Raw genomic sequence first — 22,102 nt, 5'->3', positions numbered from 1 at the left:
GTTTATCTGTTTGCTCCTTACACTCCTGTGCAGGCTGCTAGTAAAAGCAAAAGCGCTCAACAGTGAGTCTGTAATCGGGCGGGCTGCATAATTGAATACCGACAACAACCTGGCCCTTAAATGTCGCGATCATGTTGAATTTACATAATCGATGTCTCGAACTCGCGCGATAGCTTGATCTCATTTCGATCACACACACGCACACCCATTGCCAACGTTAATGTGATGTGTGCTTCTTAATCAACTACCGCAAGCCCCCTTTGCTCCATCCCATCACCATCACCCGAGCACTACCACTCGTCGTCATCACCATCATCATCATCATTGGCAACGCAAAAAGCCAGCAATTAAAATTTCAATATCTACTTAATCGCCTCCGGTCGCAACCATTCACCACCACTTCGTGCAGCACACTCAAGAGTCAAGAGGGGAAAGACACTCAAATTATGTACTCGACGCACTGGCAGAAGCATACACACACACACACACACACACACACACCGGGGCAGCTACCACGGCCACTAGAAAGGTTCGTGTTCGTGTCGATACCGTTTTCATCCCTAATTGACAGCAATTATGATAATATTCCGAACCATGTCCATGCCACGCATTACTCCCCCCCGGCCCTCCCCATTTCACGCCCTCCATCTCCAAAAGGAACAAGAAAATGACAAAACAAATAATCAGTACTTTCCGATCTCAGCATCTCAGCGGTGAAAACGTCCGAGGTGCACGGAATTACTTCGGTTCGAATTATTTTCTTACTTTATATTTTTAAAATGAATTGTACTGCTAGAGTTCCATTCCATTCCCACTCCCCCCTGAGGGGTAGAAGTGAATTGCTCAACAAGACGACCGCTCGATGGCGTCGTTGGTAATTGCCCTTCGATGAGAGAGAGAGACAGTACGCACAATAGTTAAGAGAAAACGTTCACTCGCAGCATTTCTACCCATTTAGCTCGTTCCAGCCGCTGCTGCGGGGCCTAGGCTGCTTGTTGAGGTGAAATTACTATTCTTGAACGTGTAATTGATAAGAAACCCTTAAGAATCGTTATCGCCGTCTTCCGTTTCGACTTTTGCCGGATCGCTTTCGCCGGATTGCCGGTCGATCGATATCGTCGTAGACTGACGCCCCGCCAAACCGGAACGGATGCTCCCGCGGGGTGGTTCAGTTTCAAATTAATTTGTGCTTCACGCGCTTTCGTAGTGGAAAAACTTTATTAATTAAATAAAATTTCCACCTCCAATCCCCACCAGTCGAACGCGTCCTCGCAAGCAGTAGTACACAAGTACTACTACTTCTACTACTTTCTCACTAATCAATCTTTCCCCGTCGGTGTTGCTGCTTCACACGCACCAAAGCGTTTACCGTTACCATCGGTGACATTGTGGGTGGTGTGGGTGGTGTTGGTGGCAGAATGGAAAGTTCACGCTCGCTCAACTGTCGAAAAAGTACTCCGTCATTGGTTGCTTCAAGAACACCAACCACCCCGCCCCACAATGGTCCTTTTCTTGTGGAATGAAGAAAGACCAAAAATTCACACACCCCACTAACACCACTCCACTGAGGGTTGAGGGCTGCTGAGTGAACTGGAAAATGGAAAATTGGATCAAATACGACTGACGGCCGTGCTCAAAGCGTACGCAGTAAATTCGTTGTGTCACCTAAGGATGACCAATAATTTTCAGTTCATCTGAAAGAAAAAAACGCTCCCACACTAGTACACACTTGGGTTAATTCTACAAAACCGAGTGAATATCCTTACTCATCGAAGATCATCGCTACAAAAAAAAACCACTGTCACAGAGATAAGATTGAGTGAGCGCCTGGTACACGCTTCTCTGCCCGCTCAGTGGTTGCTACACAACACGCTAACCCTCCAGCAGCAGCAGCAGCAGTAGCAGATCGATCCATTTCGGGAAGCAATTTCCCGACGAAAGACACTCCTTCATCCAAGTGTCCTTAGAAATGTTGCACATTCCTTGGCAGCTGTCATGAAGCTACCCATCCGCCTGGCTGAAGATTAATCGTACGCCGGGTGTTTCCTATGTGTCTGTGTGTGCTCCAAAGTGCAGATCACATGCGAAACCACGTTTTGACACATTTCCGATACCTTCCATCACCTGGACACGCAGCAAGGCACGCAGAAGAAGATTAGTTCGTTCTGCCAGTCTTGCATCGTAAAGCTCAATGATGCGCAAAGCATGTCCGGGAATACTGTATCGACACTACTACGTCGGACGGTCGAACGGAGAATTAACGAAATGGTCCATCGTAGCAATCGCCCACTGGCCAACGAGCAGCAAGCTGCCTTTCATCGAGCAAAAGGCGGAACATCATCACCAACATCATCATCATCAGTCATTATATGGATTGGCTCATCACGTGTGTGGCATTGTGGGTGGGTGATGTGTGTCGGAAAATCTCGAGATGAAACTGTTTCCACCAGCTCTTGAGCACCCATTCGCCTCAAACGAGCCCTGCATGACTCGGGCGCCACTCGGGCAGGAACAATACAGCCCCCCCTTCCCACCCGCAGCACTACGAGATAATGGGGAGTGCTCCGGTGTACACGCGATACCAAACGATGCACTGGCCACAAAAAGCCGCGGCAGCAAACCCCTCCATGACCCGTTGCGGTAAGCGTTACAGTTCCATCCTCCAGGGTTCACTACCATCATCTATTGTATTCCAATCAGGTGTGCTCTTCCCCGGGGAGGAGGTGTGGTGTCGTGGAAGGTGACACACAACGGTGGAAAAGGGATTCTCCTACTATCTACTCCTCCCCTTCCCCTCTCCCCCTCCAGTACGACGCATTTACACCGGTTTTCAATTAAACCCCAAAGTCCTTGTCACGTCTTTCGCTAACAATGAGCGCCATCTCTCGATCATCAGCATCTACCATCCCCTCCTGCTGCTGCTGCTGCACGGCATTCCGCGGCACGAAACGCGTATTGCTCTATCTGGGTCACATAGTCACGGTGAAATCTTCAGCACCCACAATTGTTAAGCTTCTCACGGATGTGAACACGGAAGGTGCGAGCGAGCGAGCGAGCGTTGGGGTTGGAGGTTTTCCTTTTTGCAAAGAATTTCTAATTTTCTATCCGTGGAATTTTCCAACCACCGTGCTTCTCTTTCTCTCTCTCTCTTCAGCGGAGAGCATCAAGAACGAAAGAGGACGAAAAACTGCTTGAGCTTACAAAAAATGGCAAGATACAAGAAACCCTTTTAAACAGCTGGCCCGGCCCTACACTCACAGCATCCGCGGTGCGTAATGCCGGCAATTGTGCCTGCCTGCGCTTGCTGCTGTTGCGTAAAAGCAATTAAGTAATGTTCACTTGCCAATGGCGGAAGTTTGGCGTAAAGCGTCACCTCGACCGGATCATAACACACAAGCGAAAGACACGGTCGCTGCTTACCGCGCGGACAAACGGTGATCCATCCATCCACGTTGTCTCGCGGTCATGGAGCTGGCCTGCATGGATGCATTGCGTGCGCCCGTCCCACTACACACACACTGGGTGGTCGTCCACTGTGAATGCCGACTGCTATTGCTGCTACTGCTGAGTGCGTTGAGTAAACAAGCGCATTTATGAGACCACAGTTAAATCAGCGCTAACCCGGTGTTGCGTTCTCTGACAGTAGGCAGGTTCCCTCTGGCCCTCCGGCAACCGGCAACCTGCTAGGGACGATTTTTCATCTCCCATTACACACAACCCCATCGCCGCTCCGCGTGTTGTCGTGTCTGTGTATTGTCGTACAAGTTGTTGAGACAACCGTTGCCCGCCCTGTGGTGCTTCTACTAGCGTACCTCCGACCGTGTTAATGAGCGTTCCGCTTCCGAGGAAAATCCCAAATCGTTCGAGTGTCTCGGGCTCGGAAAAGCACGGCCAGACGGCGTTCTCTAAATACATGAATGAGTCCACCAACATCCAAATGCGAAGTGATGCTGCTGGCAAAGTGGGTAGAGAGTTCGCTTCGTTCGCCAAGCACAGCATCGAGACGTACAAATTTACGACCACATGGTTGTTCGGCGCGAACCGAGGAAATTCTAAAGAAAGGTGATGAAATGTTGATGGCACGCTAGCGCTCCACGAGAGAGAGAAGCGGATTTGAGAAGCGTCGAACGTAGGTGGTGGTTGAATTTGCATTACAAAAATGTGCTCCAGCCTGGAACGGAGTTTGTATAATTTTATCGTACTTTAAATTAATTCATGTCAAGACTTCTCGGTTACCATTTCCAGCAACCATTCCCATCGATGGGCGGTTGGGGTTGTGCCGAACATACATTAAGTTGCTTTTAAATTAAATTCGTTTGGTACGTCCTAACAACATCTAGCGCACTCGTCGTCGCACCAGATGGGAGAGAACAAAGCGCCAACCGCTCGTGTGTATTCACAGAAACAACAACAAGTACAGCGTAAATCAAAATTAGCTCAACACATAAAAAGGACCTCTCTGCACGCGTTCCGCTCGCGCTCGCTGCTGCTGGGTGATCGGGGAAATCGTTAAACCGTCGATAATAATGATACTCAAATCGCACACGCCCTACACGGCCTGCCAGCATACCAAACAGCATCCTACCAAGCGCACACATAAACCTATTTGAAAGCATAATTAAATGGCACAAGCCGGCCGTTGGCGCGGATCCAACGCAAACACATTGCCAAACGGTGTGCGGCAAACAACGCCCGGATATGGACGGACGGACTCTAGCACACAACACATTGTTGGAGAATCGAAAATAAACTATTCGTCACGAAGGCTCGGAGGAATTGCACGGAGTTTATTACCCACAAAGGGGGGGGATTGGAGATTATTTTCAACTTGTGGGCCAGTGCACACAAGAGGCGAAAGACTACACACACGCACACGCACACACACACTTCTGGTAACTGGTCATTTAAGAACGCCCTTTATGCCGAGCAGTGCATAAATGACGTGAATTTATGAACATTGAATTTATGGTGTCGTCATAAAAAAATATGCTCACACAAAGAGGACAACGCACCAACACCATTGCCAGGGATCGTCCACTGTCCGCAGAAGGCTTGGGGACTGTTTGAGATTAAGTTCTTGGCTGCTGGTACGACGACGGTCGTCACCAGGCCTGGTGTGATACCCAAACGTCTCAGGACTTAATAAAGCCGCCCAGAACTGCCCAGAGCCCGGCGGCCCCGGGGTATTGCTGTTCTCAGGCTGCAATTAACATAACATATATAATTAATTCGGTGCGTAGTGCACCGCGGGAAGTTCGCCCGGGCGCTTCGGAACCTAAACAACCGGCTGCTCCGGAGAGACCAGAGTAACGGAGAACCTCATTTAGAGCCGACCCCAAAGCGGAATGAACCGATTGAATTCAATCAATGGCGGTACGCCCCTTTTCCCGCAAAAGCCCTCCCCCCTAACCCGTTCCGAGCCTTTCGTTCCGTTATCACTTAACACCTCTGTGGCCATCTCGGACTGTATGTGGTTCCGGTCTGCGTTCTGCTTCTTCGCTTTCCGCTGTAACACTAGCACGATGCAGCTTGGACCGAGCCTAAACGACTCATCTCAATCTTCCCTCGCGGCAAGTACGCCAGCAACAGCACATAATAAATACTAATCTTAATTGGAAATCACGATAAGACGTCCATCTTTATCTTTCGCCGAGTTTCGTTCCATTAGGTCCGCCCTTCCCGCGGCCACTCTGAATAGCAAACACACTCACACATCACACTCTCGTGCTGCACCGTTGAGTACTGCCCTGTCCGAACCCTGTCCTGCGGTGGAATTGTGTCCGTCGTCGTTTCGTGTGGAAATTCAATTAACTGTGCCTGCATCTCGATCTCCATAGGCGAACGGGGGAGCGAACGGTAGAATGTCCGCCGGCAGGCGCAGGGAATAATTTGGCCGGAAGCTGGCAGCCAAAATTTAAACAGCCTTTTGTCTGCGTTAAGAGCCAAATCCCCCTGCCCTGCTGCCCGTGCTGCTGCTGCTGCTGAACATAGGGGGGTTTTAGAAAATGATGACTCCGACGCATAATGCTAAACGATTGTCCGATGCGTTTGTTATTCCCATTGCTCGCTCACTGATTGCCCCGGCGCAGCTTCCAATGTTGGGGGGATCGAACGGATTCGGTGATCACGCCGCTCGGATGCATATTCGAGCGTTACCCACGGTAGTTATGCATTTTTATTGCCTCATTCCTATCCATCACCAGTTTGCTCTAATTTAATGTTATTACTCGCCCTCTATCCCTTCTTCGTCCTATCAACACACACTAGCTGTTTTCGCGGCAGCGGCAAACTGAAAGATAAAAACATTCACCATTTAAACACGTGCTGAGAGATAGGCCGCTTCCCATAGGCAGGGGCACCAGCATCCGATGTCGGAAGATGGTGGAGGTGGAGAGTGTGAGATGAGATTAAATCGACCCGAAAAGTGGCACCGCTTTTCTATATCGCACGATTTCGACACACACACACACACGGTGCATCATCGCATGGGGCATGGAAAGCATAAAGCTGCTGATGTCTTCACCAATGTGCTCCAAACGAACGAACGAACGAACGAACGATCGAGCAGAACCCCAAACCAATCAATGCATTCAACAAAGCCGGAATGCCGCCCGTGCGAAGATGACGTGCCACGAAACATTTTAATTGGATGCACCAAATGCTAATGTGGAGTGTCGTGAAGGGCCCGGCAGGGCGTCCACCGTTATTGCTACCTGATAAACGAACGGCCAAACGATAGAGATTAAGATGACCACTTTCGGATGTTTATAAATAAACCATTCCCATAAAAACCATCAACAGGTAGAGAAAAAATAACGAAGATAGAAGCATGTTACCTTATCTCAAGTCAAAATTATGTTGCAAACGAACTTTTAAATCCATGAGCTTGGCCCATGAGTCTCTAAGAATAGCAGATTAACTCTGCTCATCATACCACGACCAGCGCTGAAGTTAAAGCCCTGGCCGCACGTTAATACATCCTTTCCCAGGTGCAATTATTATTATGCTACTGCTTTAAATCCAACTGCTCTCACTGCTGCTAGCGTTTCGAAACAGTTTGTACTAAAATTTATGATAATCACATACCCGCGTACTGAACCAAACGAACCTGAGCGAGAGAGAGAGAGAGAGTAAGAGACAGACAGAGCATGTTAACTTTGCAATTAACTTTGCAACAAATTACGAAACCAAAAAAAAAAAAGAAAATTCAAGGTACAATTCCTACTCTTCCGTCAGAATACGGAACCGCAGCGGCAGCAAATGGCAAAAAAGGAGCAAACTTTCTGCCTCAGAATTACGGTTGAATAAATCAGCGCACTCTTACGGAGCGTTTCCCGATCGCACAGCAGCAGCACTGCACAGAGTAATTGCAAAGCGCTGTTCTCCCACCCTCGGGCTGTATCGCACACTTTCCCGCTTTGCTTCGCCTTGGCTTGCAGTTTTTGTCTTTGGAGTGCATAATTAAAATTATCATAAACTTTGCTTCGGTAACGCACCTTGGCACCTTGGCGACGTAAGATGCAATCGACAAATACGATGAAAAGTGCTACCAGATCTCCCCCTTTCCGCTCTCGCTCTCTTGCGCTCTCAGTTCAAAAGGGATCGATCGGAACAGAATCTATCGGTGCAGTGGTAAGGTATTGGAGACGGTTCAGCAGCAGGTCGTACAGTTTTATCATCCTTCCAACTTCCATCCATCGAACGAGATTACATTTTCCCGCGGCGGCAAAGGAAACGACAGAAACACGGCCGCCTGCTTGGATGGTATTACAGGTGTATAAGTGTGTGTGTGTTGCTGTGAGTGAAAAGCGGGAAGTAAATATTCAACCTCCCTGGGGACAACTTGAGGACATCGGGGTCCCCTACCCGAGAAGTTTGCAGTTTTGTAATAACAGGTACAACTTTCGAGTACGTCTTCCGCGCACTGGGTGCGATAAAGAAGATGGAAAGCGGCGGGCCCGGTGAGTTTTCCGGAGCAGAAGGTACAACAAGAAACAACTATGATGAAAATAACCGAGACAAAACGTACTGACATTCCTGTCATTTTCATCGCCATTTTTGATCCTGCTACGATGGCAGCCGTTCCTCTCCCCCGCTCTGCCGCCGTTACTGTCATCAGGTCAGGCGCGGGTCCGTGGCCTCCTCCTCCCCTCGCGGGGAGAGTGGAAAGTTTGAGATCTTGTGGGAGGGAAAAGAACCTCCTGGCAACTGACATCTACGGCCACTGGTGGCTTGATCGCAACAAAAAGTTGACATTGTTGAAGTGGAAACACGCCAGCAACGCCAGCGAAAGGCCGGAGAGAAGAAGCAAAAAAAAAAGAAATGCTACCCAACACACGCGAAAGATTCAGTCTCCACGAGCGGTCTTGGTCTGCTCTGGTGTGGAGCTCTGGGCATTCGAAGACATTCCGAGATGGAAGCGGCAAAAGTTCACCACCTTTGTCACTTCAGTCACTACCGCGTCAGGCGCACTAGGGCACTGCACGGTATTGCCCTTATGGCCTCGCGTATGGTTTCCACTGAAAAATGCTGCTCTCCCAACGCTATCGCATGCCGGAAAATCCAGCATCCGAAGGCAGGGGTGGGGCGCAAAATAAACCAGAAAAAATACACACCCATACCAACAAGGTGGAGCTTCCCGTGGTGGTGGCAACATGGGGAGCGCATCAGGAAAAAAAAACATAGGAAAATACACCCCCGGAAAAATCCACTGACTGAGAGACTAGTTTTTCTTGTCGTCATTTTCCACCTCGGCACCTTTCGCGGGCAGTTTTGCTGCACTGCTGCTTCCCATTCGGTTCGGTTCGCGCTCATTCCACCATCGATTCCTTCTCCGTGCGCCTTACATCCTCCTTTGCTATCATTTGTCTAGCGATGGTAAACGGAAAAACCGGTCTTCTGAAGGTGCTGACTGCGCCCGGGCAAACTGATCATACGGGGAGAGGACAAAATGTAATTTATTTCCATGGCGTTCGCACCACGATGATGTACACGGTCGTGGTAGTGATCGAGATGAAACTAAAACAAAGGTAAAATGAGAAACTCATGACAGTTTTTGTCGTCAAGTCCGAATTCCCTGGAGGGGAATTACAGTGTCTCGCCGGGCCCCCATCACTAAATATTACAAAGATTCGGAAAGGACAGTAAGAAAATCGTCCATAAATTATGAACCTCGTACACGCGTGAACGGTGTATCGGTGGCGTTGATGTGCATCATTACTCTCTGTCATTGTGTTAAATAATGACATTCAAAAGTGTCACTTCTAATCGTTTTCACATTTTTATAGAACAAACAAGTACAGAACGTATCACGCGTACAACCTTTCTAAACTTTTGCTAGGCCGGATTTTCCCAACCATACTTCAAACGCATACATTGCCGAATTTTCGTGACTTTTTCACATTCTCCCCACATTCTGGATGCTTCCGCAGTTTGTCCTGCGAGTTTCGCCCCAAGCTCCCCCAGCTTTCCTCCCCGTTAAACGTTATAATCGGATTCATTTTTTATTCAATTGTTTGCAACACCACACACACACACACACATGTACGAACGAAGCAAACAATTTTCGAAACAATTTGCTGTACAAATGCAAAAACCTTACAAGTGCCTCTTGAGCAACAACACTCCCACAACACGCCATCGCATCACACGCCACGCTGAACATAACAATTCCAGCTGCTTCTAGTCGAGTTCCTGGTTTCATTCGCCGTGCGCAATCAAACCGTCAATGATGATGGATCCTGCTGAGTAACCGAGTAACGTATGAGGAACAGCGAAAAAACCAACAACCAACAAACGGAATCGGATTCAAGTTTAAAGCTTTTTCACCCGACAAACACCAAAACGGTAACAGAAGCAGTTACAACCGTAGCCAAAACGACCCGTACAAGTGGTTCGTTCTGAGCGTAGAGCGTAGAGTCAGGAAAAGTTAGTATCATCAAACTTATTACTGGCATTTCGCAACTGGCACAAAACTCACGCCATTTTCTGGGGGCTTAAAACAACGAAAACATATTTCATGCTTCCGTGAAATCTCGCAAATATAATTGAATCGAAATGAAAGTGCACTTTTCCGCTTTGCCTTAGCTCTCCTCCAGTAACTTCCTGCAGACTGCATAATGCGGCAAAACAATCGAAGCATACACATTGGACCAACCTCTACAGCAAGTTGTGCTAAAAGTCGACCCAATTGTATCTTGGAGCACTGGGAAGGCTCCATCATCCAGGTATGACGACAGGCTGTGTCCCAACAACAACAACAACAACAACAATGATGGGCCGGGCAATGATCCGACAACTTTTCGCCGACAATTACCACCATTAATTGGGCCGAGACCGAGGTCCTGTCGATGGCTCCTGGTTGGCCGAAACCACCAAAGCTGACCATTAATCATCGAATGACGTTTTGAGGCGCGTGTTCGAGAGGTTTTTGACTTTCTTCGATTCACGGTACCCATCATCTCGAGAAGGGCCTCCGATTTTAATGGGTTTCCCATACCTCTTTTGGCCAAGCGGTGCGGCGAACGTCCCAGCGGGTGACTCGTGATATCTTCATTCCGTACCATCCACGGTACAATCAAACACATTCGGCCGTGTTTTCACAGTCTAGTTTTGCTCGATTTGTCATTGTCACGGGATGCCTGGTTTTGGATTTCTACAAAACACACACACACACACACAAACTCGGTGCTTGAAACCGTGTCCGACTAAGCCATACTGACTAACGAGGCCCGAATGTGTACAGGCCCGTGCGCCATACGGTCGGACGACTTCTGACGAGTTCCACCTGCCTGCAACCTCACAAACACTGAAATTTGTTCTTCACAGACCGTGCGCTACCGGTAGAACCCACAGCATCAACTCCAACACTGGCACTGCCTACTACGATAGCCGCCATATTTAACTTTGTTGGCAAGCGACAACCGGAACACCAAAAACAATAGCTCGATGTTAGCCACCTCGAAGCTACGGAGAACAAACGTTGCACAATACATGTTTGTGTGTGTGTGTGTGTGCCTTTGTTTGGTTACGGCATAGAAAATTGTGTCCTTGCGTCCTTGCGAATCTCTTGAGGCTCCCTTTTGGCGCCCGTGTGTTTGGTCGGAAACTCACATGTGCTCTATTGACATGTGGCTCCCCTCGCGACCCTCTCCACTGCACGGCCCAACTTGCGAGGGGCAGCACTTCAAGTGCAAAAGTTGGTATCTTTTAATTTGATCAACATAGTTTTCCATTATTGCGATATAAAACACCGGTTCGGGTTCGGGTCCGGGCGCATTCAGGCATCGACATTAAATGCAACAACACAGTGTCTGCCAAGGAAGAGCGCAAAAGGGCATGAAGTGCATGAGCTGTATGGATTCTTGTACGGCATTACGGTGTGCACTCCTGTGTGGGTGTGTGTGTGTGTGTATGTTTGGCTTGTTCGAAAACAACGTCATCTTCTCGTCTGAAGCGACTTCCGGTTTTTGTGAACCTCGCGCATTCTCCCATACCGGACCTACCGCAACGGGGCGCCCAGCAGAGCAAGGGCTGCAGCCGTCTTCTTCGGCCAAAGTTCAGTCAAGCAAAAGACGAGACGAGTGACGAACAACTTCTGGCATTATGGTCATAATATGCACGACGAGCTTTTCGGGGGTTGGGCTGAGGCAAGAGCACCCGGTGGTGGTGCAGGTGGTATATTGTTCTACGCCAAACATGCACATCATGTACGCTTCTGCAGCATGCATCAACGCAGCTACCACACTGTGTGTACTACGGGTGGTGTGTGACCTGCCCCATCCTACCGGTCCAGCAAAACCAACTGACCAAAATCTAGAGCTCGTACCGCATTCCACGAACAGGAGCATTTGCTGTGCTTCCTTCCTGCCTATTGTGGTTGTGCTGTGCAACAACTCTAATCGCTCTTCAGCTGCAAGTGTCAAAACACAGGGTGATTCTCCGGTGCACTGTTTGGAGCGTCTTTCGAGACCGATTATAATTTGCACGATAATATGTTTACCATTCATTACAATTCCACTCGCTCACATAAACACACACACACACACACGCCCATTTTAGAACACCTCCGACAGTGTCTGACGTTTGGACAATCGAGTTTTTGTTGAACAATTCGCTCAAGGTAGGCTATGCCGCATCACTTGTACTTTGTCTGTGTACCTTTTTTCTATTAGCCACCTCACTGCAGAACCAACGAAATCCCCTTGTGTCTGCTATCTAATCCTTCCACCTTCCCTCAAACGGTTGCGGGACAATGTCCGACATTCTGAGCCCGAGGATTCAATTCAATTTTCCTATTCCACCGAGATGAAGCATATTCCCTTGGACAACAGACAAACCTAAGCAAGAAACTGACCAGCCCTTCTCTCCTTATCGGTTGTCTCGCCCATACGATTCTCGCTCTCTCTCTCTCTCTCTCTCTCTCTCTCTTCCCTTTATCCAGTCGAGATGCTGCACTTCTGGTTTTCTGGTTTCACCTCAACAAAAATGCCATTCAGCGAGACCTCAACGAGAAGAGGAATATTATCGGGTTGATGGCTCTTCAAAGGAAATGAGCTTGCACAATCCTTGCCTCTGTTGGCCATGTACACACCCACCGATCTACCTGCCTGTCTGCCTGCCCTCCCGGTCACTGCTTTATTTATTTCCCCAGAAATATCACCCACCATAAACGGGTCGACCGCAAAACGGGTCCCACCCCCTGAGGGAGGGGACGACCTACGAAAACTAGAACGAAGATGTTGCCGAGAGTCCAAGGATCAACATTCGAAAGTGGACGCAAATAAACGGTGGGGAGTGCGTGTGTGTGTGCGAGCACACGAGAGGGCAATAATGCTTAGAACAAATAAGCACAAAATTTAATACCACAGGCACTTGGTCCATCGCACTTTCCCGACCCGAGCTGCCGGGTGATCCTGCTGAGCGGCAGGACGATACGAAACGATAAGGCGTAGCCCACAGCCTCCTGGGCTATTCCCAGCGGGCAAGGGATCCATCCGCCCGTCCGTCCGTCCGTAAGTTGGTTTGTGCAGAACACTCAGCAGGCTTTACTGTTTTTCCTGTCCTCCGGGACACAGATCGTCATCGTTCCGATTCTACGAGCAACCCCTTTTTCGGACCACCTGTCTCCCCGCTGTATCGGTGTACAAACGTGAAGGCAAAGCCAAGTCAAAGGATGACATAAACGTGTCCGTAAATTTTTAATAAGCCTTTGTCTGGCTAAACTTTATCGTCCCCATTGTAAATCCCTGACGTTTCACTATCGCTACAGAGGGAGATGTCCAGCAAACAGCCGCACAAGTGTTACACGCCGGACCGTCGGCCATCGTCCCTATCGTTGGGGACGGCATTTTAAATCCAGTGCATGGCTTCAGTGTCTTACCAACCCGAACAAGGCAACACCACTCCCCCGCTCGAGCTAATCTTCGATAAACGCTCACAACGCTTTCCTTTCTTAGTCACGCTGAGACACTGAAGGTTGAGGACTACGATCGTAACCTGGCGAGGGGGGGGATCTTTTTTTTATAATCACTTCCACAAGTTGGATAAATAAATAAATTACCCGAAACTAATGATGAGCTCACGCTTTTCCAGTTTGCTCTAAATTACGTCCGTCCATGTACCCTAGCGTCCTGTCTGCCGTTTTGTATGTGTGCAAATGTGTGCAAATGTATCGTGTATGGATGTTTGCTTGTATGTATGTATGTATGTTAGCAAATAATAAAACTTTTTAATGGAGTTTCTCACCACCCTCCGTCCGCTTAAGGAATAACTTTTGCCACACAGCCGTAACTGCCGTAACCGTCCTAATGCCCATAATGATGCTTATGTGTGTGTGTGTGTGTGTGTGTGTGTGTGTGTGTGTGTGTGTGTGTGTGTGTGTGTGTGTGTGTGTGTGTGTGTGTGTGTGTGTGTGTGTGTGTGTGTGTGTGTGTGTGTGTGTGTGTGTGTGTGTGTGTGTGTTTTGGGGAGCCCTTGCCGTCCCACTCGAAGGAGTCAATTAAACTAACGAGAGGAGTAAAAGATCTTGTGGGCTTTCGCCGTAGAGCGATCTGCAAAGCCGCTGAAGATGCTACACTGTGAGAGCAAGGCGTGATGCAGTCCGCCATCACCACGCGCTGTCGGCAGCTAACTTTGATATCAATTTCGTTAGGAATTTCAACATAATTAATCATGTATACATTTTATGAAACATGATCCAGTCTATCTTTGCCACACATACACACGGAGACGTGCGCGCGCAGTGAGTAAGGGTGAGAGAAGTGGAATATTTTCTATTGCCAACAGTCGCAAACAGTTTTACTTCAAAGTGATTCATGTTCATGGTAATTTGTCCTCCAGAGATTCGATCGCTTGCCACATACCTGAAATGAGACAGAAAGAGAGAGAGAGAAAGAGAAACGTGAATATTTCAATCAAAGCTGTACACTCAGCCATTACAAGCAGAATACAATGTTTATTGGAAGCAACAGTAACAGGCAATGAGTTGAGTGAGTGTGTTAGCAAAATTCATCCCTACATTATATTCCGATTGCATCTATCAACGTGACACCGGGCACAAACTCAAAACAACCACCACTCGATGATGACTCGACCTACAGGAACATAATTCTCCAGTTTCCCTTCCGTCCGCTGAAACTCGGAAGCGCAGCACGGAACGGAAATTCCAAACATATCGATGAACTATCGTTGAACTGAGCCAGTTCATGTTCGTATGTCGCTTTCACTCAACTGGCTGTGTTCTCAATGGTTATCTACAGTAAGCTATACCATTCCCAACATCATGCGGTTTGTAGTTTGACCATCAATCGACTTCCACAGCAACATGAGCGTGTTGTGCTCCAGTAACATATGATCGTGCATCATCCACAGATCTGTTGCTTAGACACAAACAAACTAAGCCTACTCTGTCTGCTACGATGAACGTTGTTGTTTCGATTGATCAATTTGTCCGTTTCGAACAAGACGTCACAACAAACGACGATGCTAGCTGTTTATAAAGCAGTAAATTCAGCAATAAAAACCTGATCTATTGTTTGATCAACTGCACCGACGGGCCTAAAAAAGACACCAATAATATCGTACAATTTAAACCAACCCTCCTAGCTCCCGTAATCCATGCTAATGCAATTCTTCTATCCAAATTCCTCCAGACAGAATTAAGAAGATTAATGCTTGTTCCTACCAACTGCTGAGGAACTCGGTCCGTTTCGCTGACTTGTACCTGATTGCACGCTAATGTAAACAGCTTAAAGTTCGTTAGCATAACCGTTGCACAACACAACACATTCAACTTCCACACCCGCCCCATATTATCAGCTTAGCATTTCCTGAACCCAGTTTTCCTATTTCTTCTCCCCCGACCCTCATGCGGACATACTAATGCTATCCCTATGCAAATGGTTTACATCACCATAAGCGCGGTGCCTGGTTGCTACTGTGGCGCTACAGCAAAAGCCAACGATGGAGAAGTGGATGATGCGAATGGTGCATTCGTTTGATGTGAAGCGTTAAGGAAACAAAAAAGAAAATTCCCCAAACCCTGTTAGAACCGGGCGGCACGAATGACACTAAATGTCTCAAACAGAGGTGGTGGGAAATGGGGACCGAAAATCGAACTTCCGTTCTTTCATCTTGCCATGCCAAAGTGTCAAGTAACACTAACACTAAACACCCGATGGAACAACGGACGTCTTTTCTTATCGTGTTTCCCCCGCACCGTTTGGCGATGTGTCCCGGGGCACGCGGCACAATTCCACTCTCACAAAGACGCCGAGCGACTGAAACAATCTGTTTAACAAGCAACAAAATAAATCGATTTTGAATCTTTTCAGCATAATCCACTGTACGCTACACTCCACTTCCCTTGCCCAGAGAAAACACCGTACAACCGTACCGATAATTTCGACCGTACGCGCGACGACATCAAGTCACACTAGTGAACATCCTCCTCGCCCAAGTCAGTCTTGTGTCAAGGTGCTGGGAAGAGATGGACGGACGTCGAAAACACATCGTTACCGCTTCCGATCGATCCTTTCGGTTTGATTAATGGAATGTAAATCGAACCATCACGCTTCGGCTTAGGCAAAAAGGGATTCGAGCCGAGCCGGTTCCGGACCAAAGTGACGTGAGATTGAATTCCATTCCAGCAAACCCACACAGCCACACACCGTCCAGTGCCTGTACCACCTTCGAGAAGTAACCCGAGGTTCCTTCTTTCCGGGTTCCGGGTGCCCGTTGCAAAAGAGACGAAATTAAAAACAAACATTCATATGTGTACGGAGCAAAAAAATACACACACACACACACACACACTGCCGGGCACATCGCATCGATTTGAAGGGTATTGGCCATGTTGACAGCATTGTCGACTGGACGGACATCACAGACAGACAGAAGGGAATGTTTTGTACTCGGGTGATTTTAAATTGATAGAACCTTTGAACACATTCAATTTGCAGATCCTTTTGCGGTGTATACAAAACCTTAGTCAACTCAGAAGAACCCATTTTGTAAGCTCCGTTTAAGCCCACTTCAAAGTCAACCGGTGGAGGTTTGTTTCTGGGAAGTGTGCCCCGGTCGCCAGTTCAGTTGCACGAATAGCATAAAGCGCAGCAAGCGGAGAAAAGTTTGTTTGACAGATACTTCTGTCTAATTGAACTTGACCCCGTTGCAGTGTCAGCGGAGTAATGATCTAAGCAGGCTGGCGTGTGCCAGCTCATCACCGACTCGTCAACTACACGAATGTTAACCAGATGTGTGTGTGTGTGTTTATGTGTCACGCACAAACGTATGACGACGTGCTGTTTTCGGAGAATTTAATCGCGTTCTGCATTGTGTCATCGAGAACGATCCCTATCCCTACACAATGGACAAAAACCGCATCCATCTCGCACATCCATCGATAGCAGAGTGTAGCGCGGCACAGACGATGCTAAGCCGGCGACAACATTAGCAACAGACACGCGGTTCGCCCACAGACACGACGGATCCCCCGTTTGCCCCTTGGCAACTGGAATGCACACGGTAGGGCATCTCGCTGAAATTGATTCAATTATGATTAGTTTAAAATAGCGCTCCTCCTCGCGAAACTCGTTTGCTGTGCTGAAAGTCTAATTATTCTTCATTATTCGCGCCTCGCTTGTCGCTCTCTAGTTTCAACGGCCAGGGCACGCTGTTCGCGTGCCAAAGCCAAAGTCTCCCATAGCCAAATATAAGACCGGGATGTGCACTGGCGCTCGCAACGCTTTCCACCTCTTCTACCAAAAACTAGTCGTCTTTTAGACGTCATCGTCGACAGCGCGGTCTTGTATTTTGGTGTGTGCAACTTTTCGACCAGTCCCGGGTGAAACTTTGTCTTGTTTCTGCTAATTACACGCCGGACGGGTGTAGACGAATTATATGCACCGGCAACACAGCGCACGCTTCCGGAACAAAGGAAATGCAACGGAACGAAATGTGTTTTCGCTGGGCTGCGCTCCAGCAATGGTCGGATCGGTTAGTTCTCGCTCTATCACTCCGTTGCACCTGTAGAAATCCAATAGGGTGCGCAGGGAATGGAAAGTGCATTCTGCTTTCTTCACGGCTAGACTTGGTCGTTATTTGTAAGACTTTCTGCAACTACCTTGCTGACGTGCGCGAAAGAACTTCTTACAATGCTACCGGTACGGATTATACGGTTTTAGTTGGGGCCGTTACGGCTTTGCTCTACATTGTGTTTACAACAAACCCTATTCGTCGATCGATACAAGGAAGCATTTCCTCTAACAGAACAACAGATAAACGCGCTTCATTTATTACTCTTCTAATAAACAACGATCATTATCTTCCCTGTTGAATGTGTTATTAAATTTCTACCTCGATTGCTATTTTTAGAGAAAAAAGCACAACTTTCGCAATTTTTCGACACCCTCTCACTAATGTATGCTAAATTGGGTAAAAGTGTTCCAACGACCAACTCACGCTGTCACCATTGATCAACATTTTTGTTCACCATCACTTTAGCAGCAACCTTTGCCCAAAAAACAAAGCTCTACTTCGATCCTGAAATCCTGAAAGCATCAAAAATATAACTTCCACTACCTTTCCTCCTTCCTCCTTCCACTACCTTTCGTGTTTTGGCGCCATACCACGCCATAACAAGACTACAATGCCCGGCCACCGCCGAGGTGGTTTTTGGCAATTTTTTACACCAATCCTTGCGTACGTACCCCTGAATCTAATTCAATAAAACGTTTTGCCCGTGCGCTGGGAAAACAAAAGGGGTGATAAATTGGAAAGATTAAAAAAAGGGTTTCCCCCGGTAATATTCCCGGGCCCAAATCCAGCCGGGCGCCGCCCACCGACACTTTGGGACACCGACTTGCCAACGTTTCGTCCGGACAGGTATATTAATGCCACAGTAATGGATTCCGAGCGGAAAGAAGCCTCGGTAAAGTCGCTTCCCCCGCCTGCCCTTGTGAGCCCTTTATGCCCTCTCCTCGGATTCAACAGCAAAACAGAGTTCCGTCTTGACAGGGATCAGCTGAAAATATGATAGGATTAAGGCCGAGCGATGCCTTGGGACGGTGGATGTATCCGAATATTCCGTGTACAAAAAATCGAGCCGTTGCCTTACCAGCAGAAAAAACGACCGTCTGGTAAAGTGAAATGTAACAGTAAATACTTTGCTGCAAGTTTGTTTATTTACCTTCCATATTGAACTAGACTCAGATAGACGCAACGGTACGTAAAAATCAACATTACTTTGATACCTGCAGGCTCATTTGAACGGATAGTTCAAGGGCCAAAAGCTCCTGTACTAGTCACTCATACATTTTCAATCACGAAAAGGAGAGTTTATTTTAATGATTTACTACACTATCCGAATATTCATCCAACTAAACTCAAAGCTATATCTACACCAGAGTAGATCGGGCAGTAGTGATTTACAAGTTAACGGTTGATTGAACCGATGGCACCTTTCGTTTAAACGATTTCACAACTTCCATAACGCATCATTTGTTTACAAAAACAGTAGAGACCGAAATCGCTGTAATGGCTAATTGATTTCAAGCAGATGTAAAACATTACAAGTTATCAAGATTTCACGGTTTCTTGCCAACCCCAGGTGTCCCGGTGTGGTGACGCATTACATCACATCCGATGGTCGTTCGCTTTGGTTGGACAGCAGTTGAAGATTGAAAGCTACGATAAAGCGAATCGAAGATGAGATCTCATTAAACAAATGCCCTTACGGGAATGGAGTCGCACCGAACGTGTTACCAAACTGGTTTGACGATCATGCACGATCAATATTTACATAATATTAATTTCTCGCTTCTTAGCTGCTTTTATGGTGTTTAGTTTCCGTTGTTTCAAGATAAGAAACAAACCGTTGGTCTCAAAATAGATCAGTTTTTATTGAAGGTTTAAAAGATAGAAAAAGAAAACAGCTCAGTCAGAATAAAACGGGTTTGATTTTGGTCCGATTTCCGCTTTTTATCCAGCGAATCCAAAACCGGCGCCTGCAGTCAGTCTGCTTCCAAAGAGTCCGCCACTACCGGCTAGACTTCCTCCGACGTTCAACCGGGAGCCAACATTGGATGCAGCCTGAATGCCGCTGGCCAATCCACCAAAGAGTCCTCCGGCAACATTGCCAACCACGTTTGTGGCAGCACCGAGCACATTGGTAGCAGTTCCAACGACTCCCCGCACTGCGCCACCGGCCGTATTGATCGCAGTTCCGGCCAGGTTTCCAGCCGTATTGACAGCAGTGCCAGCCAAATTGCCAGCCGTATTGATCACACCGCCAGCCGTGTTAATTGCAGTTCCGGCCACATTTCCAGCCGTATTGATCGCCGTTCCGAGCAGCGATCCAATCGGACGAATGCCAGTGCCAGCCGTGTTAATTGCAGTGCCGGCCACATTTCCAGCCGTATTGACCGCCGTTCCGAGCAGCGATCCGATCGGACGAATGCCAGTGGCAGCCGTGTTAATTGCAGTGCCGGCCACGTTGCCAGCAGTATTGATCACCGTTCCGAGAAGCGATCCGATCGGACGAATTCCAGTACCTACATTGAGTCCGGTTCCTGCTCCGCCAAGATTGATACCAGCACCAAATCCGGCACCGAGTCCTCCCAAACCTCCACCCACATTTATTCCAGCACCGATACCTCCTAGACCGGCACCAATACCAATGCTTCCTCCGATTCCTCCCAGTCCTCCAATGTTAATTCCACCTCCGATTCCAATGCCAACTCCACATTTACGTGTTGTCGTGCTGGTAGCAATCGTGGTAGTGGTAGGTGCAACAGTTGTGGTCGTGGTAGTTGGGGCAGCAGTAGTGGTCGTAGTTGTCGGGGCAACTGTGGTGGTCGTGGTAGTAGTAGGTGCCGCAGTAGTGGTCGTAGTAGTCGGGGCAACTGTGGTGGTCGTGGTAGTAGTAGGTGCAGCAGTAGTGGTCGTAGTAGTCGGGACAGCAGTAGTCGTTGTGGTAGTCGGGGCAACAGTAGTAGTCGTTGCTGTCAAACTTGTCAAAATTTGTGTCAACAAATTCACCAAGCTCGAATCAGAAGCGACGATGGTGATAGTATTTCCGTTGAGAGTAAGAGTTATAGTCACACTAGGGGCCGCTGTCGTGGTCGTAGCTGCAGTAGTGGTTGTGGCAGTCGGTGCAGCAGTAGTGGTTGTGGTAGTCGGTGCAACTGTAGTAGTCGTAGTTGTCGGGGCTACTGTAGTTGTAGTTGTGGTTGCAGCGGTTGTGGCAGCAGTGGTAGTAGTCGTAGTTGCAGCGGTTGTGGCAGCAGTAGTGGTCGTCGTAGCAGCAGTTGTTGCAGCCGTCGTAGTGGTGGTAGCAGCAGTGGTGGCTGCAGTAGTCGCAGCTGTCGTAGTGGTAGTAGCTGCTGTAGTAGCGGCAGTGGTGGCAGCTGTCGTAGTGGTAGTAGCTGCTGTAGTAGCGGCAGTAGTGGCAGCAGTGGTGGCAGCAGTGGTGGCAGCTGTCGTAGTGGTAGTAGCTGCTGTAGTAGCGGCAGTAGTGGCAGCAGTGGTAGCAGCTGTCGTAGTGGTAGTAGCTGCTGTAGTAGCGGCAGTGGTGGCAGCGGTCGTAGTGGTGGTAGCAGCTGTAGTAGCAGCGGTAGTTGCAGCAGTAGTTGCAGCTGTCGTTGTTGTCGTAGCAGCAGTAGTAGCCGCAGTGGTGGCTGCAGTAGTGGCAGCAGTCGTAGTGGTAGTAGCTGCTGTAGTAGCCGCAGTGGTGGCAGCGGTAGTGGCAGCTGTCGTAGTGGTCGTAGCTGCTGTAGTAGCAGCAGTGGTGGCAGCGGTAGTGGCAGCTGTCGTAGTGGTAGTAGCTGCTGTAGTAGCCGCAGTGGTGGCAGCGGTAGTGGCTGCCGTCGTAGTGGTCGAAGCTGCTGTAGTAGCAGCAGTGGTGGCAACGGTTGTAGTAGCGGCAGCAGTTGTCGTTGCTGCAGTTGTTGTCGTTGATGTTTGCAACGCTGCTACAATAGCCAATATCGTCGACAAGTCCGACGACGCTAAAGTGATAACACCTGCGATGGGATTAATTCAAAGTTAAATTATTAATTTCCGATAGTTTAACCACATTTTGCACTCTTCCTTATTGCACTCACTTCCTCCAATATTGATCGATACCGTTGCCGACTGACTAGCAACTGGGCCGGTGAGTAAACACACGGCGAGTACCAGAGAAGCCAAATAGTTCTTCATTTTGATCACTACACGGCAGCTATCGAAGGATAGGTTCTGAAGATTGAAGGACTTGCACATGCTTTATATACATCTAGTTCAGACCACATGTGCGGGTGCGCGTATCACCTATATCTCACGTGTTAAGGCCACTGTCTGCAGACGTATCCCAATATAACAGTTTGCATTGTCTCGCTGTTTCGCACGAGCCAATATATGGTACACCGCATAAATGAATGAAAAGTTATTATAGTCTAATGAACCACAAGTATAGTTCTACAATCCGATCACGTCAATAGCTCTGGTGGTAAATAGGTTGTTCTTTCTGTCGTGCAAAGATCTTTTTTGGCTTCAAAAGACTCTTTCTTTGTTTCATCGTCGACGATCTGGCCAGCAAAACAAGTAAAATGTTTGAAAAGATTTT

The 22,102-nt window shown here is 48.2% G+C and overlaps 2 protein-coding genes across 6 annotated transcripts in view; both read right to left on the bottom strand.

The window, feature by feature from the left end:
* The window catches only part of LOC120896939, a 77,945-nt gene that overhangs the window by 25,097 nt on the left and 30,746 nt on the right, over window positions 1–22,102 (bottom strand). The gene's annotated exons all lie outside the window — the stretch shown is intronic.
* Window positions 19,376–21,727, bottom strand: LOC120896927 (mucin-5AC-like). Its single transcript, XM_040301457.1, has 2 exons — window positions 21,603–21,727; window positions 19,376–21,521 (listed from the first exon to the last, which is right to left on the bottom strand). Exons 1-2 carry the CDS (start codon window positions 21,697–21,699, stop codon window positions 19,480–19,482), a joined length of 2,139 nt encoding a protein of 712 aa, XP_040157391.1. The 5' UTR covers window positions 21,700–21,727; the 3' UTR covers window positions 19,376–19,479.

The sequence above is a fragment of the Anopheles arabiensis genome, chromosome 2, assembly GCF_016920715.1.
Source record: "Anopheles arabiensis isolate DONGOLA chromosome 2, AaraD3, whole genome shotgun sequence".
NCBI classification, from domain to species: Eukaryota; Metazoa; Arthropoda; class Insecta; order Diptera; family Culicidae; genus Anopheles; species Anopheles arabiensis.
This window is presented reverse-complemented; position numbering and strand designations above follow the sequence as displayed.

Coding starts and splice junctions, on each gene's coding strand:
- LOC120896927 (XM_040301457.1), bottom strand. CDS start 21,699: ATGAAGAACTATTTGGCTTCTCTGGTACTCGCCGTGTGTTTACTCACC. Junction 21,522..21,602: donor ATCGATCAATATTGGAGGAA/GTGAGTGCAATA, acceptor ATCCCATCGCAG/GTGTTATCACTTTAGCGTCG.